The 25197-nt window shown below is 46.3% G+C and overlaps 3 protein-coding genes across 3 annotated transcripts; 1 reads left to right on the top strand and 2 right to left on the bottom strand.

The window, feature by feature from the left end:
* Positions 1-108: 108 nt before the first annotated feature.
* On the bottom strand, positions 109-1869 carry utp23 (UTP23 small subunit processome component). The gene is made up of 3 exons (XM_068747344.1): positions 1578-1869; positions 1314-1488; positions 109-1122 (listed from the first exon to the last, which is right to left on the bottom strand). The coding sequence occupies exons 1-3, from the start codon at positions 1763-1765 to the stop codon at positions 730-732; spliced, it is 756 nt and encodes a 251-aa protein (XP_068603445.1). The 5' UTR covers positions 1766-1869; the 3' UTR covers positions 109-729.
* Positions 1870-2673: 804 nt separating this feature from the next.
* rnf5 (ring finger protein 5) lies at positions 2674-6119 on the top strand. The gene is made up of 6 exons (XM_068746875.1): positions 2674-2977; positions 4552-4570; positions 5237-5349; positions 5423-5480; positions 5579-5690; positions 5802-6119. Exons 1-6 carry the CDS (start codon positions 2751-2753, stop codon positions 5918-5920), a joined length of 648 nt encoding a protein of 215 aa, XP_068602976.1. The 5' UTR covers positions 2674-2750; the 3' UTR covers positions 5921-6119.
* Positions 6120-8256: 2137 nt separating this feature from the next.
* On the bottom strand, positions 8257-24951 carry slc44a4 (solute carrier family 44 member 4). The gene is made up of 22 exons (XM_068747343.1): positions 24900-24951; positions 20584-20632; positions 20420-20493; positions 14101-14179; positions 13891-13990; positions 13678-13803; positions 13525-13585; positions 13319-13439; positions 12773-12856; positions 12387-12499; positions 11852-11974; positions 11637-11736; positions 11422-11514; positions 11217-11316; positions 10748-11007; positions 10298-10392; positions 10034-10137; positions 9741-9814; positions 9579-9649; positions 9197-9291; positions 8989-9073; positions 8257-8809 (listed from the first exon to the last, which is right to left on the bottom strand). Exons 1-22 carry the CDS (start codon positions 24949-24951, stop codon positions 8691-8693), a joined length of 2178 nt encoding a protein of 725 aa, XP_068603444.1. The 3' UTR covers positions 8257-8690.
* Positions 24952-25197: the final 246 nt, after the last annotated feature.

Genomic DNA, 25197 nt, shown 5'->3' with positions numbered 1-25197 from the left:
CTTCAGTTTCAATCTATAGGCCGCGTAAATAATAATCAGCCATGCTTGCATGCTATATCATCAAATATTTATTAGCAGACTTACTCGAGACACAATTTCTCTTCTTGTATTATTTTATTTATTAAATTCAAATGTGACTGTACCTGTACAACCGGTATAATAAACCTGATAGCCATGACTTTTCATTTGTTGTTCTCGGGCCCGTCAACAATAACTTCTGACAGTGTAACTGAAGTACGTTCTATATAAATGTATAAATGTGCTATATAATAAAAGAATAAAATGTTTTATTATATTTAGATTTGATTTCTTGGATTCTAAACTTTGATAAAATACTCAAAGCTGAATAATGATTTCTTTTAAAAGGCTACTCCCATGCAGTTTCTCATGTCGTGTCTGAGTACATCTTAAATTGTGTAAATCCTGCCTTTTTTATTTTGTATTAAATTCTTGATCTAAAATGTACTGCATTATGTACCGTACTCACTTATTCCCGAGTCCTGGAAATATTTTTTCAAAATAAAAGCACACACCATGATGAGTATTTTAAAGTGTCATTTCGTGTACAAATTGATGTATTTTATGGAGAAATATTGTTACGACAGACCGGAAAGGCACCTTTGTAGGCGACTTTGTCTTAGTTTGGGGTTAATCAGAAAATCTTTGACATATTCAAACAGTATGTGAACAAGAAACAAAAACAGCTGAAGTCTCTGTCTTTTCGTGATTCTATGCCTTCACAGTCTCAGGAACAGATTCGTGGACTCTCTGATTCTTGTGTCGACTTCTTTTCCTCTTCCCCCCCTGCTCTGCCTTCTTCAGAGGCGGTGTTGGAATGCCTTTCTTTTTCTTCTTCTTCAGGCAACTCAGCGGGTTAGGATGGCTCTGTTTTCTCTTCCTCTTCCTCCCTCGCCTCTCTCCATCCTTCTGCCCAATGCCCTGCTCCTCCTTCAGGCTGCGGATGCTCTGCTGCTGAGCGGAGCTCACCAACTCCCCGAGCTGGACGGCCTGGACGTGGTCGAGAGATGCCTGGCGGGGCTTGTCGAGAACAATGGTGTTAAGGATGATATAGAGCAGAGGGACACCGGGGATCTTCTTTAGGCCTGCAGTTACTGTGTGGTCCTGGAGAACACACACACACACACAAATCTGTGCTTAAGGACGTCGAGTTAGTGATGCATGTAGCCCCGATTCAATTTGTCTTTGAATGATTCTATGGCAACCATCAGACTCCCTCACGAACTTGAGAAGCCATCTTTTATAACGGGTGATACACAGGTGTGGTACACGTGCTAGGGTGTCAGTGTAGTTACCTGTGTAGCAACAAAGTAGTGGTGTGGGTTGGTCTCCTCCAACATGGCCAGCAAACACTCCGAAGCCGGTACAGGGCTCTTAAAATGCGGACACCTCCTCACCTGATACCGCTGCAGAATGAGCCGAGCTCCGTACAGCTCTTTCCCCAGAGTGTCCAGTTCTTTCAGTGCACAGCTGAGGATGAACGCATGGAAATAAATGCTGTGACGTCAAATCGGGGGTTTTGATTTTAAGATGTACGCGCACTGAGTAAATCTACTTGCTTTGTCGTGCAGAGCTGCACCTCCCCCATCAAGTATTTGGGCATTTGCTCTTTAATCTGAATCTTGTTCTTCAGAGCCGCCTGACAAAAAGTCCCGTCGATGAGGATCTGAAAGGGTTGTCTGAAGCTGAAGTTGTATTTGTAGAAACTGAGGGTTTTCTTGGCTTGTTTCTGTCGCTTGATCTTCATGGTGCTGCTAATTTATCCTTCCTTTGGGAAGTCGTCAGTGACGTTGGTCGAAATGTTCGTTGAATCGGATCGATTACTCTTCTAAGTGTCGTTTAACAGCTTCGGTCTTCAAACGACGGCACCGAGGCATGGACTGCGCTGCTGTACCAAACACGCTTGTGGTACGGTACATGCATTTAATGACTCCGGAGGGGGATACAGACTACACGACAAACGTTCCGGTTCTGTCTTTATTTTTTTATTTATCGTTCTCCTTAGTTTTTGTTGTTGTTTTTTTGTGTGTCGTTGTTGTTGTTACTTTCTCTACTTATAGCAAACTGTGGCTTCAAACACATTAATGCGGAATAAATGTTTTGAAATTCAGGAGACATCATAAATTAATTTAACAATATTCTAAGTGGTCATCATAAACTAAGCGAAACACCTTGATGCGCAATAAGGTAAACTTTTTAAGGTCCATCCCCTGATCACAAACTTACCTCACATCCAGGTAGGAAAACCTGCAGGGGCAATGGGAAAGCAAGCAAAATACACTCGCAGGGCATTTTGATAAACTTGCTACGTTTAGTCTTTCCTAAAGGGATATGAGAGCCCGATAGTAAATTGAAGGAGGAAGTAAACCGTGATTCTAATTCTGTAATTATAATGCATTTTGAGTGTGTGCATGTTTGTGTAAACAGCTATGAAGCTTGACTATCTCTAATGGCCGAAATACACTTCTTCCTTTTATAAATAAGAATAAATGTACTAATCTTATACTATCCAGAGGGAATCAGAGAATAAAAATAATAATAATAAAAATAATAATAATAATAATAATAATAAAGGCGTATTCTGCCCCGCCCCTCGCTCGCTCGTTTCCGGAAACGGAAGTGTCGTCTCACAGCCTCCTTCCTGTGACACTTGTCGTCTCCTCTGACTCACGGCTAACCGTAGTTCTGGTCCTGGCCGTGCCTGTTTGGCTCGGTGTCAGTCAGTAAATATTATGGCGGCCGCGGATCCGTGGTCTCCCAGTGACGGGGGCCCGGCCAGCAGAGACGGATTCCCGGCCGGGGAGAGTAGCAACGACCGCGACGGTGCAGGCGGCGGCGGCGGCGGCGGGGAGGGCGAACGGGACCGGGACCGGGACCGGGACCGGGCCACCTTCGAGTGCAACATTTGTTTGGACGCTGCCCGGGACGCTGTCATCAGCATGTGCGGACACCTGTTCTGGTACGAGTCGAGCTGGGGGGTCGGGGGCGGGGGGGGGGTAGTATCGGTTCAGCCCTCCGGACATTGTTGTTGTTGTTGTTGTTGTGGTGTCGCCGCGGCTTTGTTTTGCTCCAGAGACCGGCAGTGTGAAAAGGATTCCCACACCAGAGTAAGAGAGTTAACGGCGGAATGCCCCCCCCCCCGTGTGTGACTGTGGGGGCCGTTGTGGCTGCGGGTCTCCACGCAGTGTTTGCGCACCGCACGGGTTCTGCTCCGCTCTTGTGAGACTGATCGTTTCTGGTCGCTGGATAAAGTTCAGAGAGCAGGAGAGACATCACCTCAGCAGCTTTGTGATCAAATCCAGCAAGGAGAAATGAACCGAGCTCAACCTGAGCTGTTAAATATTAAATGGATCCAGCATCTCAAATGTGAGGGGGGGGGGGGGGTTCCTTCCCCCGGGGAAACTGATCATTAATAGAATGAAGGATTATCGTTCTTCTAAGTAATGAAATGACCAAAACAAAACAGCAGAACAGCTAATCTGTCAAAGACGAGTTTATTACAGATCCGATCGTAAAATGATTTGAGCTGAACGTTCACTGGATTGCATTTCAGTTCCCTTCTATCTTGGTTTTTGATCAAGATCAGGCTCAACCTTCAAACTCTCATGTGTCTGAGAAGTACACAGAACTTAGTACAGTGTCTGAGGTCTGGGAGCTTCGCCTCTCAGGGGATGGTGCAGGAATGTTGTCTAAAGAGCATGTTGTTGTTGTTGTTGTTGTTGTTGTTTTGTACTATTTAATCAGGAAAGAGCGTCTTTCTGTTGAAATCCATCAAAGTGGGCTGTTGCTGCACCGCCATGCATTAAAGCCCCTGTGTTACGGGCTGATGTAACTTGGTTGCTATGATACCATCCCTCTCATCTTATGTTTAACATGATGAAAGTACTGGCAAGAATGAAAGGTGCTGATGTCAGCTCGCTGCTGCAGCTTCATGTCACACGAGGGCAACACGAGTGCAGAGCAAGTCTGCCATTTCACCCCGAACTCTGGCTGCGCATCAAACAAGTCCAGAAATCTGCTCCGTGCAAGTTATGCATCAGACATTTGTCCCTTTTTATTTACCCGTACATCCTGCAGACGAAATTTGAAGCGTCACAACTAGCCTGATGTGCAGGAGCCAGAGGCCACGTTTGATAATCAATGTGTTGTATACGTGCACGTTAATAATCTACGTGTATATAATCAATGTGTTGTATACGTGCACGTTAATAATGTACGTGTATATAATCAATGTGTTGTATACGTGCACGTTAATAATGTACGTGTATAAAATCAATGTGTTGTATACGTGCACGTTAATAATGTACGTGTATATAATCAATGTGTTGTATACGTGCACGTTAATAATCTACGTGTACTCGTACCCTACGCCCGCTCTTTAGGAGCAGGTTGTTGTGCCCAGTTCTGGGGCGGGTGTTCACACATGAAACAGGATTGGATTCAGCAGTGAATGGATGAACGGATGAATCAGGAAAGCTGCTTCTGAAGCGATCAGGATGCTTATTAACCCTTTGTCTCCTCCCCTCTCCACAGCTGGCCCTGTCTTCATCAGGTGAGTTTCCTCCGCCCCGTTTCCAATATGCTGATTGATTTGACCTCTGCCCCAGTTTCTCTCCGTTTATCCCCTAACCCTCATTTTGCCCCGGGGCAGTGGTTGCAATCGCATGGGACGCCACTCGTCAATAGATTAGTTGCATTATGGGTAATATAAATAACCCAGACATGTCTACATTGGCCAATGAGCAGCCATCTTGCAGCAGTTCAGCAGCCAGAATGCCTGGTTTACTCAGGAGTCCATGAAAGAATTAGTGCACGAGAACAGCGCGTAGAAACACGCGATTTTTTCGTGTTCATTTTTACAATCGTTAATTTGCCTCTACAGTAATCAGATTTGTATTGTAACATTTCTGCACGGTTATTGGTGAAGATCTATCACATTTATTAGTTCCGTCTTTCATTCATTCTGCCTCTGTTCCCAAAGCCTTCTGGGATTGTCTACCCCCCCCCCCCCCCCCGTTTTGAGTCCCGTCTGTGAAAGCATTTTGTCTGGAGGGCCAGATGACCCCTCCACCCCCCTAAAGACACAGTACTAACCTACACAGGAGCGCTTGAAACATGTGTAGGGGCTAAGGGTGGAATATAAGACAGGAGGGAGGGGGGGGGGATCTCCTCTGGTTTGCACGATGAACACATCGGCGTCCACCTGTCTTCCTGTCAGTGGTTAGAGACGCGGCCCAGCAGGCAGCAGTGTCCCGTCTGTAAAGCAGGCATCGGCAGAGACAAAGTGATCCCGCTGTATGGCAGGGGGAGCTCCAGCCAGGAGGATCCCAGGTACCCCAGCAGCCATTGGGTGTGTGTGGATTTCACTCCTCAGCCACCCTTGACTGCTTCTGTTGCTGCGCAGGTTGAAAACGCCACCTCGGCCTCAAGGACAGCGGGCGGAGCCAGAGGGGCGGGGCGGGGTGAGCGAATCGGACGAACGAATGAACTCTCGGCGTTCACGGTCGTGATGTTCTCTTCTTTTAAAAAAGCGCCCTCCACCCTTCCTGTTCCTGCTCAGATGTTCCAGGGATTCGGGGACACCGGCTTCCACATGTCTTTCGGCATCGGCGCTTTTCCCTTCGGCTTCTTCACCACAGTCTTCAACACCAACGACCCCTTTCACAGAGCAGGTGAGCACACAAGAGGCGCAAACACACCTGAAGGGTTGAAATAACATTCCTGTGTTGTTGTTTTTCCACTGGGGCGGGGGTAATAACCTCTCCCATCTTCCCTCCCGTCAGACCAGTACGCTGGCGATCATCAAGGCAACGGAAACCTCAACAATGGAAACAACAACTGGCAAGACTCCCTCTTCCTGTTTGTGGCCATCTTCTTCTTCTTCTGGCTGCTCAGCGTGTGATGGATTGACAGTTTGGCGAGTAGATCATTGACAAAGAGGGAAGAGCAACAAAACAAAATATACTACACACACAAAAAACTAGCGCGCGCTCACCTCCAGCCACAGAAACACACTTATTTTACATAAATACACCGACTTGGGAGAGTCTTTGTGTTCGAGTCCAGAACTGGAATTACGGAGATCTGGTTTGATTTATGCAAGAAACGCTCACTGGAAGGAAGTCGTTCGACCGCCTTCCAGTGGGGGGGGGGGGGGGGGGGGCTAAATCTGTATGCCACGTTCCTCGAAGCGAGGGAGGCATGTTGTGTTAAGGGTTAGGGTTCACACAATAAGGAAAGGGTGAAATAACGTAGCGGTTTGCTAATTCTTCTTACTCCGAAGGCCGAGGACTACTGGGCCTGTAACATTAGAATTTGTTGGGGACAAAACGTAAATGAATTCTATTCCAGTTTACGGTTCCCTCGTGAAATGAAAGTACGGTACTAAAATGTGCTATTTCTAAGCAAGGATTTTACGTTTGTCTGAATAACACAAACTGCCATTTCACTGTGACGTCACTTGTAGACGGAGCCGTTCCTAAAGATCGGCGTGTTTCTTGTGTTGAAAACACTCGCCGCGTCATTCCCCACAAAGCTACACGAGCACGAATGAGTGACCGGCGAGATGAGGAGAGCTCCAGGCTGGGGGGAGAGGAGCCCACAAGAATCCTTTCACTGTGTAAAGAATTGACAGGAATTAGGGTTGCAGCGGTTTCACCAGGTGTAAAATGTGATGATTAACTTTACAGCCTTTTATCCTCAGACTCGGCAGAGAGAAGCGTCCCAACCCATCCACCCATTTTCGACTGTCCCTTATCTGCCTTATCAGAGTGATTCATTCATTCCCCATCCGTGGCCGTTTTCACCGGCTCCGCCTAAAGGTGGATCCTTCATCCGCTGGTGCTAACATGCTTTAGCCACACAGCATGCTATCATTAGACATCCACATCCAAACAAGCCAAAGAACTGAACCAAGTTGTAGCACAATTTATTGCCAAGGGTGATTAGAAATGGGAAATGAGCAACTTTCCTATTCACAGGGGGGGGGGGGGTCGTAGATTTTCGACCTGTGCGGCTTACGACAGTCCGACTTTATGATCGCCTTGGTCTGTTGGTTTTGTCTGTTTACGAGGTGTTTTTACGACACGCCGGAAAGCGAGCGAATCGAGTACGACCGTTTCTGCGGTCCCACAATGTCTCCCAGGAGGAAAGTCTCTCGTTTTATGCTCCTGAGTGTTTGTTCTCAAACGGGAGACTTTTTCTTTACAGTCCCACTGGGGGGGGGGGGGGGGGGGCCTTCCCGATTCCACTGCGATGCATCATTAAACTAATGTTCTCTTTCCTTTGTGGGTCGTTGTCAGTAACTTTCTTTCTGGGACAGACGTATCGTGAAAATCTCAAACCGTTGCAACCCTACAGGCAACAATCCAAGGAACTCGATTACAGATGGGGGGGCACTTTCACTGATCGTATGCATCTGTATGTGTGTGTGTACATTATATAATTGTAAATATGAACATTGTAAATGTTTTTACATGTTATAGAACTTGAGCGAGGAGAAGAAGGCCTCAAGATGCTTTTGTAAAGGGAGAGTTGATTCCTGGTTTTCATAGATTTTCACCCTTTTCTCCCAAGCGAGGGTCGTGGCGCCCAAGTTAATGAGACTTCTGCCAACCTTTCCCATTAATTTAAATAAATGTTATGAGTGAAAAGCGTCCTTCCTTTCTTGTGTGACTTGAAGGTAGATCTGAATTTACTGATTTTTTTCCCCCTCTTGTAACTGACATCACATAAAAATTAAACGCTCACCGGAACAGCCCATTTTCATGTCGATATTCCACAAATGTCTCATTCACCTCCCTAAAAAAAGAGGCTCCCAGGGCTTATCTAATTTAATAATTTAGGATAACTAAATATTACAATGACATAGTTTGAGAAGTAAAAGTAATGCGTTCCAGGAATTACACATGAATATACAAAAGTTCTGGGTTATGTGAAAGATGGAGGGATGGAGGTGCGTTGATGCTTCGAGCATGAGCGGAATGTCTTTCTGTAGGTGTTTATTCACTGGTGAGGAACGTGGACCTTCACCGTCTTTATACCAACAGGGAACATTGGGAATGACAAGACGTCACTTCTTAATAATGCATACACTTTTTAAATATATCTTTTCAAAGTAAGGTAACAATTTGAGTGAGCACAAGTTGGGCCAGTATCTGACAAGTCAGCAGTTAACCAGTCGACTCGTAGAGGGTCATATTTACAACTTTATTACATAATTTTAAACAATTAGTTACATTATCTTACAAATATAGTTAGAAAGCTTTTTATTTATTTTTACAAATATCTAAAATATGTTTAAGAACAGGGGTTCAACAGGAGTGTGATGCTCTGAGTGAATGTGAAACATCCTGAAAGGAAATGCAGCATTAAGAATGTTCAGAGGTGTGAGAAAGACGCCAGTGTTAAAACTAAACGGAGGCTTTGACTCCTGCTGACATTATGAGACAATAGTTCTTTAGAAATGAACATTTCTAGGATGCAAGTTTAAATGTCAACCCATCTTCAAGTCTCCCGTCATTAATGCTACATTTGGACATAAACAAGAAAAGAATCTCAACGTGCAAAATCCGCAAGTTAAATGCTGGTAAACTTATCTGGGAAAAAGATGCTAGAAGTGTGCAAAAGATAAAAATAAAAGATCTTCATGGCCCGAGGATGTAGAATGATCTTTAGTCCTTCGCTTTGCCCTTTTTTTGTGCTTTGTTGGATTTGTTGAGGATCTTCATGAGGTTCTTGGACATATAGTAAGGCTTCTGTAGAGAACCGTCATTACGCTCCAAGTCTTCCACTGTGAGGATGAAAGACAAACCGAGTCACGTGACGTCAAGTCGTGTGCAGGTTTCATCAATACTGTTTATCAAATTTGTAAGTGTTTATGCTTTTAATTTGAAATTGACACGTTAAGGTGTCAGCAGATTCAAACATGCACGCATAATCTAAAATGTTTCTCTGCAAGCATCTACTCACAGAAGCAGAGGAAGAGTGTGTCGACACACATGTTGTATACGCTGAAGAAACCGTGAGCGATCAGGTAACTTCCAAACACCACCGTCTGCGCAGAAAACACAGGTTCGGTCAAATTGAACAGAAACAAGACAAACAACTTCGAGATGAAATGATTTGAATGAGCCCGTTTATCAGAGTAGCTTCAACCCAAACCAAAAGACAATCTTACGATTATTGGCATCCAGTAGTAGTTGAGGGTTTCAGAGCGGAAGGTGTCGCCTGGCAACAAGATGCGACCAGAGAAGAAAAAGAAGGACAATACGCCTGGAAAAAGATTGTGACAGGTAGGAACATTTTTGAGGATTAAGAGTTCTCGCTATTGTACATTTAGAATTGATTGTGTAAATCCCTTCAGGATAATAAAGTTTTGTCTGACAGGCATGTTTACAGCAAATCCTCTTCCCTGTTTTGGTGTTGACATGAATTACATAACACTTTGCTATGCTATGCTATGCTACGTCCATCATCACTACAGTTGCTGCTTCAGAGACTCTGACAAGACCACTAAAGGTGCAAAGGAGTTTCCGGCTCTTCCACGGCGTCGTCCATACCTACTCCTCCAACCACCAGCAGTTTGCCAAAGAACAGCAGCAGGTCTGTCACTTTATCGAGCACCACGACCCTGAGGGGGGACAAGCCAGACAATGCATCACAGGTGTTGAAAAGACACACTAAATATCCTTTAAAATTAAAACCGTGGCTTCGACACAAACCTTATTATATTTCTCAAGAGCAGCATGAAAGCGTTTCTGGCTGAGACGCAAAAGTTTTTCCCATAAATGGCGATCTGGCAAGAAAACAATCAACCTGTTAGAGGAAACGGTGATGACTGGTTGTCTTTAAATTTAAGCTTTCGAATATTTCATATCCAACAAGAAAATGACTCAGACAGCGCAGACCTCCGCCGAGCAGCTCATTCCCCTCCTAATTAGATTCACACCCTCCAGATGGTGATCTGGATCATCACCAAAAGGTTCTAAATTGTACAGGAGTGTGTTGTACTCACCATGATGTAAGCATTTCTGTTGATGAACTTGATGAACTTCTCCAGACACCAGAAGCAGCACTTCAAGCAGCACATTAAGAACCGAGCGCATGCATTCTGTGCCCCTAAGGATGAGAAGCCACGACACATTTATGTAGAACATCGTGGCGAACAATGTTTCTTCCTAAAATGTCTACGCGTTTAGCACAAATAAACTGACAAATAAAGCAAAATCTCTAAAATCCCAAGAGCATCACAGAAACAGAAATGATCCGTCAACCTCACCTCTTGTTTTGTGGTCGATGTACTCCAGAATGATCCGCACAATCTGCACCAGGGTCAGAATCAAGGCTCCAAATGCCAGGGAGCCCACATGGTACCTTAAATAATGTCGTCTCACCGGTTATTAACTCTTTAGCAGCAAGTGAATCTGAAAGCTAGTTTCATTTTACTAATCACATTTTAAGTTTTCACTTTTTAATGTGTCTAGATGCTGGGAGCAGCCACAGTTTATATTATTCAACGTCCCACATTGATTACGTGTGGGTCTACTGCGCCCTCTAGAAGCCAGTGGAGGAACTACAGGCACGCTTGAGGGATTCAACATTTTGAAACTGCTCCTCACTAACAAAGTAACCAGGAGTACTGGACCACAGAAGTCCAGAAGCTGGCTCTTCAGGGATCTGCACACGTATGAAGAAGTTCAAACAATGTGGCAGCAGCTCATGAACCAACCTGAGTGAGCGGATGAAGCTCGAACACACAGGGAACGTGGGGATATCGTCTGGTTTGACGAAAGCCCAGTAGTATGAGGCGAAGGCCCCGGCCAGCGTGCACTGTCCCAAGGCGATGACGAAGTTGGCGCACCAGAGAAAAGCCACGAGGTTGTATATCTGCAGGTTGAAGAGGTTCCTCTGGAAGAGACCCTCGTCATTGTACTTGATGAAGATGCAGCCGGCTGAGGGGCAAGTTGGGAAATTCGATGAGTTGAAGTTCTGAAGGGGAGACGGAAGGACAAGGTGGACGAATTAGAAGAAGAATGCAACGCATCTGACTTTTTATATAGTTGTCTTTGGTGGCTGATCACACACAGAATATATTTACTAACCCCCCCCCCCCCCCCCGTTACATATTTACTATATCTACAGTTTGTGAGTTCTTCGAGAGCTACACGCCTTCAGCTGGCTAGTGCAGAAATGATTACCAGAGGGTCACAGTCGACGGTGCCATTGATGCCGTCACAGCCTGAACTGGAGTTGAGCGCCACCACTCTGTAGATCGGATCTCCCGAAGTGGCCAAATATCTACGCACATCTGTTTAAGAGAAGAACCAACACTCTGGACTCTACAAGCATTTAAACACACAGCATACACAGATAATACACACACTGCATAATATGAAAGGATACAAAGCAGTCACGCCCCAGTAAGCAACACACACCACCAGGAGAGCGAAGGTGACCAACGGGTAGAGCAGAGACGACATCATGTGACCAATCGCCCTGCGAACACAAATAACGGCATGAGGCGAAGGCCGAATGACGTCTCTACGGTCCGAAGCTACAATCAAAAATCATTAGAGTTTAAATCCAGTACGCTGAAGATTTAGGACGTCGTGACTTACCTGCTGGACTCCTGGATGAGGGCGATGGCTATGAGGATTCTGGTCCGCAGGAAGATGACTGTCAGGAGAAGGATGGCCTCCACCACAGATATGATTATCACTGGCAGGGGGTAGGAGGACAGAAGGGACTTTATGCGACTCCACACAGGCTTTAATTAACAAGGGTGGAAGCGTGCATTGAAATAAATTAAAAACAGCATCTCATTTAGACTCACAGAAAGCCAGCCAGGTCTCCTGGACTTGCAGGTAAACACTGAAGTTGGTGGTGAAACCAATGTCAGATATGGAAGCGGCGTTTTGCCTGTGGTTGTCGTACTCCCAGTAGCAGTGCCATATCCCTGCAAGAAATAATACAAGAACTCAGAGGCGATAAGGAGCCGACCATTATTGCCTGTTCATGAATGGAGTTCAACATAAAACCAGGAAATAGAATAGGATCTGCCTCATCCACTTCCTGTTTTCCCAAAAGAATAACTACAGAATAAAATTGATTTGGTTTGGTGGTTTGGCAGTAAAACTGCACTACATTCATAGCCTTACCGCTAATCCTTCATTTATTCATTTTTGTAACTGCAACCATTAACTTCCTCTTGCATATGTGCGACTGGGTTTCCATGTTAGGACTAGAATGAGTTCTATACGGATTAATGTGATGTGATCAGAGCTTGCATGCCTGTTTGGGTAATCTATCTTCAACAACAACCGTCACACTTATACGGTGCCTAAAAAATCAAACGTGTTGCCGTTTACCGTACGCCCCAGTGGCCAGGACTCCGATGATGAGGACCCACACCATGACCGGAGCAGTGAACCTCAGCAGCAGCAGGAACAGCATGCTGACCACCATGGCAATGAGAAGACCTCTGAGAAGGAAGACGGGCGGATAGAAGCGCTTATATTACTCTCCGCTTAGTCCCACGTAGACAGAGAGTTTAAAGACATTATTTATAGCCTTCTGATCTGAAATCATGGATACAAAGATCTTGAGCTCTGACTGATCTTATGCGCTTATGTGTTTCTCTGATGATTCAGCCTAAAGGCTGTTTGGAATAAGTGGTTAAGAAAATGAATGCATTTTTGCACCATTTGGCTACGTGTGCGTGTGTGTGTGTGGTCTAATTATGCACGCAACTCACACGAGGATCCACGGCCATGACGAAGCAAAATCCTCAAAGATCCGGACACCGACATCTCGGGCATTGAAGCCATTTACAACGTCCCTGATGACGAGGAACACAAAAGGTACCTCGGTTTAGAACGCGCACTCTCTTATTAAACAGGGAAAGCAAACGTGACGGTTTTGAGCTAAAGCAGCAGTAAAACAAACTAAGAAAAATGATCGTGTTTACAGAGCAAATTAAAGGTGAAGTTACTAAAAGCAGTGATGGTAAGGAGAAGGCGAGCCAGAGATTCGGGGTACAGGGAGAGACGGGGTTCTGCCGAGTCAAAGGAAACTACTCGTTAATGAGTGGACTCTGCTCATCCCAAAAAGAGCGTTTCAAACACCATCTAAACTAGAAGAGGCTGCGCTAGCACAGCAAGGGCAACTACCAGCCGCGACTCACGGTGCAACATACCCTGAGCTGGTGGCCAGGAGGAGACAGAGGCAGAACAATTTAACATTACGCGTGTTCAAAAGTGCAGTTATCAGTGATGTCCAAGCGGAGACCATTGTGGCCTACCCAGTGCCGTTCTTGATTAAGGTGACTGTCGTATTCACCGAGGTTGGTAATCCAGGAACTCCGGAAAAGTTTGAAGGGATCCTCCCCAACACGGTGATGTCAGGCAGACATCGTCCAAGCACTGCCATGGCAATCAGTAAAACCAATCAGTTCTCATCACCGGTTAGCATGGCTCAGTCGGGATTCACGTGTGAAACTCCACTCACCAGAGGCTGTGGGCACATGGAAGAAAGGACAGAGCTCCTTGTCCACAATCTCCTGAACACTCTGAGGAAAGAGGGGGGGGGGAACCAAAATCAAATCTGAAGGAAGCCTCAGGTAAACAGGAAGTTTTACACACGCTATCAAATAGATCTCACCAGGCCAGTAGTTTTCAGGTCTATGGATGGCACACAGAGGCTTTGATCAAAGACTTGATCTGGGGGTCTAAAATATGCCAGTACATCCACTGCCCAGAAAGTATTGGGACAGCGCTCCACACACACCTGCAGGTAGTAGCCGAAAGAGACGGTTATTCTTGGGACCCATGAAGGGTCTGGGTCAGTGCCATTGAATAAATCAGCGATCGATACCTGTGGCGTTGGGCACTGAAATCCATTAAGAGGCGTTGCCAGTATATTAATCGACGAGGCACATTTTATGATGTCCAAGTAAAACAAGTTGGGTCGGTCTCTGTGAGGCAGAAAAATATGTTAATTTGATTTTGTAATAGCCAAATGCATTTTTTTTAGAAGATCAAGTTGACATTATTACACAAAAAGAAAGAAAGAGAAATAAATTACTTATTTTGTCCAGTACCACAGAAAAATCCAGTCGAGTTCCTTGGGTAGAGAACATGTCTAGGATCTCCGTAGAGCCAAGCTGAAGAAGAACACATTACAGAAGGCAAGGCAAAGGTGTAAAATGTCCCTTTTGTCATTCTGCATGATGAATTTACTTCACAAAAATGCACTTTACTGAAGAAAAAGAAGCAAGAGATATGGGAGAGCATCCGGTGTCACACAGTATTCCCCTCGGATTATATGTATTGTTTGGGATTATTTAGCCATTATTCCATTCTATTTGTTTAAAATCATTACTTTAACAAAATATTTTAAAAAATACAAAGAAAACATCACAATCCAATATTCCAATTTAGTTACAAATAAAAACTATGCTGATGTGGCCATATGTAGTCTCCCTCCGTGCCACCGAGGGGCGCTATGCGGTGGTGTAGGTTCGCCCCTCAATGGCCGGCGTATACTTCCTGTAGCTGCGCGCGCATCCACACCTCTTCCGGGTTACTCATGGGCTATCGTGGCGTGACGGACGCGAATGAATGACCATCTGCGCGCGGGATTTGTTGTCAGACCAGCCGATCGGTGATAGAGCTGAGGCGCGGGCTGGCCTGCCCGTCTGATCTCCGGTGAAATCGAGCGGCGGATGTGTTTGCTCTGCTGTCCTGTTGGCAGTGGAATTATTATTTCTGGAAGGTTGAAGAGGCGTGTGGGCCGTTCACAGCCACTGCCCTCCCCTGATCGTGGCTGCTGCTTTAGGTGGAAATTCCTCTGTTTCGTATTGTTTGTGTTGACTGTTATGGTGCCTTATGTTTAATCACAGTGTTAATAATTATTGTTAAACAAATACCAATTTTGAAGACACAGCTGTATGTCAATCTGTGTGCGAATAAACTGTGTGAACCGGACCCGCTCTCTGCCTGTGTGGAATAAATCGAACCTGTGTCCCTGGAGTAGCACCAGTATAATTCAGGAGAGATAATTCCTCCTAGATAATTCCCAGGAGTAAAATTCCCTGGGTGGCGTTGTCGCAACCAAAACTCCACCAACCTGTCACATTTTTGGCGTTGTCGGCAGGATCGCCTTCGTTCTTGTCAGTGGCTCCAGCTGCGAGCAGCTAATGGTCTCGAGATTCCATATATAGGCTACCTGGAGCTTGATGTAGTACTATGCGGCAAGGTGGTGCCCCGATGTGGGGTCCTGGTGGTTCGAGACCCCCCTGGTGATGTGTCTGTTGCCCCTGGCATCTTGGGAATGAATGTAATTCGACGATGCTATCGAGAGCTCTTTGGAGCATTGGGCCCCTCTCTGTTTGACTCGCCTGTTGTATTGCGGGCACCTGGTCCCGTCATTGCGGCCTTACAGAAGTGCCACCATTCGGCTGCCCAAGTGCCACAGAGTTCCACTGGTACTGTGAGGGTTCGGGGTAAGCGATCAGTATGCATACCGGGTGGAGCAATGAAACTGATCGCAAGTACCTGTTCCGAAAGATTCTCTGGACAGTCTGTGCTGTTTGAGCCCCCAGAATCTGGTCTACCGGCTGGGCTGCTGGCTTCTTCGTGTTTGGTTCATGTTGATCGTGGTACAGCGTACATCCCAGTGGTCAACGTGGGGACAAAAGAGGTTCATCTCTACCCACGAACTGGTCTGGGTGTCCTGATCGCTGCCAATGTCATCAGCCTGCCGGCAGGTGTAACGGAGGTGGGACCGGATGTGGCTATCGTCTCCTCCCACCAAGCTGCCACTCTAGTGCCGGACCGGGTTGCCGCACTGGACCTGTCGGCATTGGCTGAACGGGAGCAGACAGATGCACTTTCTTTGCTACAGAAATACCAGTCAGTCTTCTCAACTCACGAGGGTGACCTGGGGTGCACCAATCTCATTGCCCACGATATACCGGTGGTTGATGATGTCCCAGTCCGGCAGAGGTACCGGCGTATCCCCCCATCTGAGTATGAGGCGGTAAAGGCCCACATTAACCAGCTCCTTGAATCCCAGGTCATCAGGGAGAGCAGTAGCCCATATGCTTCTCCCATCGTGCTGGTCAGAAAGAAGGATGGGAGCCTACGCTTGTGCGTGGATTACCGCCTCCTTAACAGTAAAACCAGGAAGGACGCATTCCCCTTGCCTCGCATCGAGGAGAGCTTGGATGCACTCTCTGGTGCCCGCTGGTTTTCTACTCTTGATTTGGCCAGTGGCTACAATCAGGTCCCAGTGTCAGAGCAGGACAAGCCAAAAACTGCCTTCTGCACTCCGTTTGGCTTGTTTGAATTCAACCGCATGCCCTTTGGTTTGTGTAACGCGCCAAGTACCTTCCAGCGATTGATGCAGAGGATGTTTGGTGCTCAGCAGGGTCAATCCCTGCTTCTCTACCTTGATGACATTATCATTTTTTCGTCCTCCGTCGAACAACACCTCCAGCGGCTAGAGTTGGTCCTTTGCCGGCTCCAGAAGGAAGGGTTAAAAGCCAAACTCGAGAAGTGCTCATTTTTCCAACAGGAGGTTGGCTATTTAGGACATGTCATTTCCAGTGAGGGAGTTTCCACTGACCCGGCCAAAATCGAAGCAGTAGCGGAGTGGAAACGGCCCCAACATGTGGCAGAGTTGCGCTCCTTCTTGGGCTTTGCCAGCTACTACCGCCGCTTTGTGGAGGGCTTTGCCAAGCTCGCAGCCCCCCTGCACCAGTTGGTAGCCAAACTGTCGGGTACCAGGTCAAAGAAAGGTTCGGGGCAGGCTTGGGGTGACGCATGGACCCCTCAGTGTGAGGAGAGTTTTGAGGCGCTGAAGTCGAGGTTGGTTTCTGCACCGGTGCTGACCTATGCTGACTTTTCACGTCCTTTCATTTTGGAGGTTGATGCCAGCCATGCCGGCCTTGGGGCTGTTCTCTCGCAGGAGACGGACAGTGGTGTGAGACCTGTGGCTTACGCCAGCAGGGGCCTTCGGCCTACGGAGCGCAACATGGATAACTACAGCTCCATGAAGTTGGAATTTCTTGCGCTTAAGTGGGCCATGGCTGAAAAATTTAGAGAGTATCTGCTAGGGCACAAGTGTATCGTGTACACTGACAACAATCCCTTGAGCTATCTCCGGTCTGCAAAACTGGGTGCCACAGAACACCGATGGGCTGCTCAACTCGCTTCTTTTGATTTTGATATTAAATATCGTTCAGGTCGCAGCAATAAAAATGCTGACGCACTGTCACGGCAGTATGTATCCGGTTCGGATCTGGTCAGGGATGCACTGCCGGGTACTGGTGTCCCAGCGAGCCTGCAGCAATCCCCATGTTCCCCTCCTGTGGAGCGGGTGACGCAGTCCATGGTCGCAGTTTTTCCTTCCCACTCTGCCGCTGATCTCCGCTCATTGCAAGAGACTGATCCCCTTCTGGGAAATATCCTGCAATATTGGCGACGGGGAGTTAGGCCTACCACCGCTGAAAGCCGGCAGCTGTCAAGGCCAGCTGTAGCATTACTGCGTCAATGGGACCGCCTAATGGAGAGAGATGGGGTTCTCTTCCGGCAGGTTTTCCGCTCAGATGGTGGAGAAGGATTCCTCCAACTGGTTTTGCCTGCAAGTCTTAGGCAGGAGGTTTTGAACCAGCTGCACCAGGAACACGGTCACCAGGGCATTGAGCGGACCACCGAACTGATTCGGCAGCGTTGCTACTGGCCGGAAATGTCAGCCGACATAAAGCGGTGGGTCCAAGAGTGTGAGCGCTGCCAAGTTGCTAAGGATTCTGGGCAGGGTCCACATAGCTTTATGGGTCACGTGCTTGCATCTCAGCCAAATGAGATTTTGGCGATAGACTTCACATTGCTGGAGCCATCTCGGGGTGGGTATGAAAATGTTCTGGTGATGACTGACGTGTTCAGTAAGTTCACTGTGGCTGTCCCTACACGAGATCAGCGGGCCTCCACTGTGGCTCAGGTCCTGTTGGCTGAGTGGTTTTATAAGTTTGGTGTTCCTGGTCGCCTCCACTCAGACCAGGGGAGGAGTTTTGAGAGCGGGTTGATTCACCAATTCTGCGGCCTGTATGGAGTTGCAAAGTCCCGGACCACTCCGTACCACCCTGCCGGTAATGGGCAATGTGAGCGGTTCAATCGAACTCTCCACAATCTATTGCGTACCCTCCCAGTTTCCCAGAAGCATGATTGGGCGTCGTGTCTCCCACAGGTGCTTTTCTGCTACAACACCACACCTCATCAGGGTACAGGGGAGTCTCCCTTTTACTTGATGTTTGGGCAGGAGCCACGGCTTCCTGTGGACTTCCTTTTGGGTCGAATTCAGGACCCTGTACCAGGCGAGGTACAGAACTGGGTGGCTGAACATCAGGCCAGACTTCGCATCGCGTTCGAGGGCGCACGAGAGCGTTTGGTTGCCGCTGCTGCCCGACGGAAAGGGCGGCATGATCTAAAGGTCCGGGATGCACCTCTGGCAGTGGGCCAGCTGGTGTACCTGAGGGACCACAGCGCAAGGGGCCGCCACAAAATCCGGGATCTCTGGGGTCCAGTAGTCTACCAGGTGGTGAAACCCCCTTTTGGGGAGGGCACAGTGTACACTGTGGCACCTAGGGATGATCTGCATAAGACCAAGACGGTGCACAGGCAAATGTTGAAGCCGGTAGTCCGGCCGGAAGCTACTACGACACCATTGGCGACGCCATCACCTCCAGCTTTGGAGGAGCTTGATGGTGACAGTGACAGGGACATATTTCTAGTGGTCCCAGAGTTCCCCTTCCCACAGGTTACAGCAGTACCAAGTGGCGCGTGTTCTGCAGGCCCTGCGGTTCTTGCCCCGTCGGAAAACGGGCACGCAGTGGTCGAATATCCAGTAGGCGAGAGCTCGACGCAGCCAAGCGCTTCAGTGTCCACTATGGACCAGCCCAGTGCTAGCCCGCCGGAATTGCGTCGGACAGTTCGGTCTACGGCTGGTCATCACTCCAATGTCTACCATCTTCCCGGTCCAGCTGTACCCCAGAGCAGGCCAGTCAATGATCTTCCTGGGTCGGTGTCTCATGCTCAGTTTGCCATCTTTAGACCGTGGTGCTAGTATTGGGTACTTGGTTTGTCCATCGTCGGGTCGACGATGCAAAAAGCGGGGATAGATGTGGCCATATGTAGTCTCCCTCCGTGCCACCGAGGGGCGCTATGCGGTGGTGTAGGTTCGCCCCTCAATGGCCGGCGTATACTTCCTGTAGCTGCGCGCGCATCCACACCTCTTCCGGGTTACTCATGGGCTATCGTGGCGTGACGGACGCGAATGAATGACCATCTGCGCGCGGGATTTGTTGTCAGACCAGCCGATCGGTGATAGAGCTGAGGCGCGGGCTGGCCTGCCCGTCTGATCTCCGGTGAAATCGAGCGGCGGATGTGTTTGCTCTGCTGTCCTGTTGGCAGTGGAATTATTATTTCTGGAAGGTTGAAGAGGCGTGTGGGCCGTTCACAGCCACTGCCCTCCCCTGATCGTGGCTGCTGCTTTAGGTGGAAATTCCTCTGTTTCGTATTGTTTGTGTTGACTGTTATGGTGCCTTATGTTTAATCACAGTGTTAATAATTATTGTTAAACAAATACCAATTTTGAAGACACAGCTGTATGTCAATCTGTGTGCGAATAAACTGTGTGAACCGGACCCGCTCTCTGCCTGTGTGGAATAAATCGAACCTGTGTCCCTGGAGTAGCACCAGTATAATTCAGGAGAGATAATTCCTCCTAGATAATTCCCAGGAGTAAAATTCCCTGGGTGGCGTTGTCGCAACCAAAACTCCACCAACCTGTCACACTTTCCTATAGAAACCCAGTAGATCTAAACAGTTGTAACGGTTATATACCCAAATAAATCCTCCTTGCTCTTGGAAGAATTCCGGAGGGTCGGCCACTTCAGGGAAGGTTCACTATCGTTCCAAGTGTTTTCTCTTAGAAAATAATGTGTCTCACTCTGTAACTGGCACCATTAACCCTTCGCAAGCTGATTCAGTCACCTCCCTCCCCATCTCTTGTGTCACCATCTTACTGACACTTACATCTTACAGTTTAGCTGCAACCATTTATTAATGCAAATTTGGCAAAAGTTCATAAGCGGGTAAATACCTTTTTCCATATCTGGTGATTTGTAGAACTTAATTTCAGGCTCCAGGTTGTCTTCACATAATTATTTTTGTTTTTTAAACTAGCTGACAGTTTATTATGAGACTAGACAAAAACCAGAAGAAATCAGCAGTTTATCCTACACTTTAATACACCACTCTGAAACACGTGTGTGTGTGTGTGTGTGTGTGTGTGTGTGTGTGTGCGTGTGTGGAGCAGAGTTCCTGTTAATGTTGACTCTTACCTAAAATCCCCACGACTGCATAGCCAAGGATGACGGCCATAAACAGAACACAGCAGATTATATCTGTGCATCCTCTGATGATGGACAAAACAAAACATCAGCTTTAACAGAGCGGTCCACAAACAGCCAGAAAACAGCCGGCAAACCAAATGAGGCAGGCTTACCTTTTATTTATGGGCCCTTTGAATGTTGGATCAAACTGAGTAGGTTCTCCTGGACAAAGGCAACAATAAGTTGTGTTTATTTAATCTAATCAAAACATCCTTGAATGCAAAGTAAATTAAACACACCCATACAGTCGTGATGTCACATTCATGACCGATCATGAGATCCTCTCAGTAGAGATCAGGAGGAGAAATAAGTCAAAGCAAGGCGACGTTGTTTTAATCGCCGCGGACAGAACTTTACATGCTGCAGCTCTCTCTCCTTTATGTTTGCAGCGTTGCACGGATTTTATTCAAACCGAGGGAGGAGCTTGATTTCCATAATCGCGCAGCACTAAATGCACTGAGGAAGTCGAGGGACGCGTCTCATTTCATTTCTGATCACACAAGTTATTTAGAATGACCACTATATCAGGCTACCTTTAAATAGCTTTACTTCCTACCACACCCCCACAATATCCTTTTTACAGGCCGTCATCACAAAACAGTAATAACAACTTTATCAAGGCACTTAGCTTATCTCTCTATTGTGTGAAGGTACTAAATCTCAAGGACAAGCACAACCCTAGAAATACGCTGCTCATAAAAAAAAAAGAACAAAGACAGTTTAGTCAGACCAGTGTTGAACATGGACCACTCGAGCTATGAACTGGTATGAACTGGCAAACTGCCATGCAAGATGCTGCCAGGCTCACTGGGAGCAATTTGGGGTTCAGTGTCTTGCCCGAGGACACTTCAACATGTGGGCAGTCAGAGTCGGGATTTGAACCACTGAACCTACTAGTCACTGGACGGCCCGCTCTACCACGTGTACCTGCCTTCACATTTATAGTTTTGTCCCGATTAAATCAGGCTGAAGCCGTTTGTAAACCGTGAGCGTGCCCTGTTTCTTAGGAGATAATGAACGACGGCAAGTGTATGAGGAAAGACCAGCGGCGAGTGACGGCATTTTTATGGGTTAGAGAGATGTTCACGGGTGTCGTAACAAAGGCGACTTGCAACAGGAAAGAAGGTCTTATTGTTTCCTGGAAGAGAGAGCAATGCTGCCAGTTGGGACAATGAAACCTATGGAGTCATTTATCCCAAAGTGACAAGCTGCTGCTGTTAGTTTCATGTTCAATCACAGAGAGCATAAAGAGAAAAGGGGCCCGAGGTGCGGCCTTGACAAAAGCAGCTTGATGTTATTTGACTACAATTTGAATTATAAGCAAAGCTTTCAGGGGAGAGAAAATAGCCACAGATATTTAATGGTGTTAAGGGATGAAAGGTCATCAACCTGAAAAGATTTCAAATTCAACTTTCCCCCGTGAAAATTTGTATCTCTGACCCGGTTGGGCAGGAAAAACACGCCAGACTGCTCGGAGTGTTTAATCAAACGAAGACGATGCGGATCTGTCAGGCGGCAGGATGAAGAAAGCGCAAAGAAGAAACTGCAAATTAAACGCTTGAACGGCCTTGATGGACCTCCAAGTATGATGTGATGCAATAAACAGCTGCTAAACAGACGGACCAACCATCAGGCTGAATATTCAAGATTCACTCCAGTAAACTAGAACCTTACGCCAGCGACGCTCGATTCTTCCGGCGAGGGATAATGTCTTTGTGGATGATAAAATCATCCACTTACCTTATATTTAAACGCTACCGAGACAAATACATCTGATAAGGATCATGTGTCAGATACCCGTTTTGCCCGTGCAAATGTCAAATATATGGGGAGATACATTGAATACCTTTAAGAGTAAGTATTTCACTGCGTTCATCAGCCGCTCTTGAAACCCTCATTTCTGGAATATAGAGTCAAGTTCCGTCGGAACCTGTTCGGCAGTCAAATGACGGATGGCTCTCGTCATCCGTGTGACACACATAGAAGGGTTTTGTCTGTTGGAGGAATGTTCGGAAGCTTTCCAGCTCAGAAAGCCTCCTCGCTTTAAGACTTTTGATAGAACGCATTTGCGTAGTGAAGCGTGACCAAGTGAGGTCTCGGCCTCTGACCCCCCCGACTGACCTGGACGGGTCCTCGATCGCAATTTACCTTCAATCAAAGCACTAACCGGTCATTTGTGGCAACGGATCGATTGAGTGACAGGAGGCAAAGTGATCAATGGCGGAGCAGTGGAGAGCGCACACCTCCGGCAAGGCAGCGAAACATTTCCTGGATTTGCACCTTGCTCTGGATCTAATTATGGTACTTCTTCCCCATTCCAAGGCCAACTCTATATATATATATATATATAAGAACAACTTAGCAAATCCTGATGGGAACATTTTGAAATATTCTGTTTACTAATTAACAAACAGACAAATGGCAATAAAAACTTTATTTCCTCGGCTAACAGTAAAAACGGAAGTTTCAAAGCGTGCATGGTTTATTGTAGAAGCCTCTCCCATTTCGGTGTTTTACTGCAAAACAGGTTAATTGGTAACCAGCAGTCTTCAATGGACTATTCCAGGGAAGGGAAAGAAACAAAGACAAAGGAACGACATCTGTACAGAGCGGTGGGGAAAACCTCTAAGTATGCTAAACAGTTTATATACAGACTTCAAACCTCATTTCCCAGAACCTACAAATGGCCTTTTGCGTCAAATCAAAAGTTCAAAAGCAAACATACCCAGAAACAATCTGATAATTTAAATCACTTCCTGGTTATTTTCACCAATTTTAAGAAAACATTTGCAATTGGAGGTCAATGATTTGCAGCCACGACACCAACCGAGCCGCTTGTTTCCCAACGGCCGAGCGTCTTACACAGATTTAGCAGGAAATAACAGCTGAAATGTGCAACGACACAAAACAAGAACAAACCTATAGACAAAGCACACACAAGAAAAGTGACCAAACTTGTTTGGGCAACGACCGACGGCCAAAATGAGGAAATCTGTTGTATCCAATATTGAAAAATACATTTAGAGCTTAAGCCGAACACAACAAAGCTTTCTGAGGACGACATTTCCTTTGTTACCGTTATGCCATACTCTATTTAGCTCTTTTTGAGCTTCCTTTTCTCTGCGGTCCTCTGAAACCATTTGAGAAGACATTTAAGCCAATATTTACCCCCCCCGGGGGAGGGTTTGTTTACCGTGGCCTCGCAACGCCTCCCTGACTGTCAATAAATGTGTGACTCCATCAATACATCACATCTCACACAGAGTAAACAGGGACGCAGGAATCAGGCCGAACACATGACGCGAACCTGATAATCAGGCATGCAAGCAGGTCCGACGTGTTTAAAGCAACGCTCGGAACAGTTTCTCCTTTTGACCCGGGGAAAAGTTCTGACTGTTTACATGTAAATAAATCGCTTTGGCTTTTCGACTGTCAAACAAAACAAGTGATACATTTATTTGAGAAGTTGATGAAAGATGAGATTGATTAGCCAACGATGGAGTTTAAGCAACATCTATTTTATGAATAGATAAAAAGAAGAAAGAAATTCAGGTTGTAATGTTTACAATTATATGTAGTGAAAGTCAAGGAGAAATATTGTAGATCTGGATCGTTCTCCACAAACAAGGTATCTGCAGATGCTGCTTTTGATTTGGGGGAACTCATTTTTTTCACTCTGACTTTTTTTTGTTACTAAATGTTTAATCAATTAATTATCTCGACTAATCCTGAATTTAAAATTACAAAAAATTAACCTTCACTATCTTCTGTCACTATCTTGAGAGATGTTTATTTTGTAACAAATGTTTTCTGTGAAATAAAAATGTTATTTTTTAAACTAAATAACACTAAAATGTGAAATCATATTTCACGCTTAAATACGAGGTGGACTAGAGCAGAAAATGAAATTTTAATCTGTGCAGACGTAATTATTTGTATAGTTTTTACATTAATTATATGCAATCCTACTTTTTATTCTCATCCTGTACAGCATTACATTTAATATTACGTATTTTTTTATCAAGGGTAATAATATTGTTTTAGATTATTTCCCTACATCACCGCTATTAATAACTTCAATGTTATTGCCAACACTACTTCTGAATCTCCTTTTCATGGCTCTTATCTTTCATCTCTTACTTAGAAATAACACATTTTTTAATTAAATACTAGATTTAATTGTGCATTTTGACATTCATTTGTCAGCTCAAAGCTCCCTGTTCATTTCAATCATTTGATCTTCAGTTTTTCTAGGACTTTCAGTAAATGATGAAAGTGCGTGTGAACCGACTCACAAGCGCGTCCAGAGGAGCCGCATTTTACACTTTTACGCATTTTAGCCGAATAAACGCATTATCGGCGTCGTTTCCGCAGGTGCGGATTATCGTCAGGGAGCTCGCAGGGACTTTCAGCATAGACGCCGACTCACCGTACTCGGAGTCCGGATTATCGTCCGGGTTTACGTCCTGTTTTTTACCCATTACTCTCCCTCCTGAACTTCTACAATGCGTTTTCCTTTGTGTGTAATAAAGTAACGTGACGTCACAAACAAACAAACAGCGTTTAAAAGCGTTCTTCCTCCGCGTCCGGGCGGACACCGTAACTATTGTCTGCAAATCTTCGCTCTTCCTGGCAGTAGTCACTAGGCAGTGACGTCACGAGCGCACCTGTGGAGGGACGCGCACCTGCGCGCTGTAAGAAGGTTGTTCGCGAGAAGGATCGCTCGT

Source organism: Brachionichthys hirsutus, chromosome 13 (genome assembly GCF_040956055.1).
Source record: "Brachionichthys hirsutus isolate HB-005 chromosome 13, CSIRO-AGI_Bhir_v1, whole genome shotgun sequence".
Lineage (NCBI taxonomy): Eukaryota > Metazoa > Chordata > Actinopteri > Lophiiformes > Brachionichthyidae > Brachionichthys > Brachionichthys hirsutus.
The sequence above is the reverse complement of the archived record's forward strand: the minus strand, read 5'-3'. Positions and strand labels throughout refer to the sequence as shown.

Coding starts and splice junctions, on each gene's coding strand:
- utp23 (XM_068747344.1), bottom strand. CDS start 1,765: ATGAAGATCAAGCGACAGAAACAAGCCAAGAAAACCCTCAGTTTCTAC. Junction 1,489..1,577: donor GTGCAGCTCTGCACGACAAA/GCAAGTAGATTT, acceptor GTTCATCCTCAG/CTGTGCACTGAAAGAACTGG. Junction 1,123..1,313: donor ACTACTTTGTTGCTACACAG/GTAACTACACTG, acceptor TGTGTTCTCCAG/GACCACACAGTAACTGCAGG.
- rnf5 (XM_068746875.1), top strand. CDS start 2,751: ATGGCGGCCGCGGATCCGTGGTCTCCCAGTGACGGGGGCCCGGCCAGC. Junction 5,481..5,578: donor AGCCAGAGGGGCGGGGCGGG/GTGAGCGAATCG, acceptor GTTCCTGCTCAG/ATGTTCCAGGGATTCGGGGA. Junction 5,691..5,801: donor CGACCCCTTTCACAGAGCAG/GTGAGCACACAA, acceptor CCCTCCCGTCAG/ACCAGTACGCTGGCGATCAT.
- slc44a4 (XM_068747343.1), bottom strand. CDS start 24,951: ATGGGTAAAAAACAGGACGTAAACCCGGACGATAATCCGGACTCCGAG. Junction 9,650..9,740: donor CTCTTGAGAAATATAATAAG/GTTTGTGTCGAA, acceptor GTCCCCCCTCAG/GGTCGTGGTGCTCGATAAAG. Junction 8,810..8,988: donor CACACTCTTCCTCTGCTTCT/GTGAGTAGATGC, acceptor TCATCCTCACAG/TGGAAGACTTGGAGCGTAAT.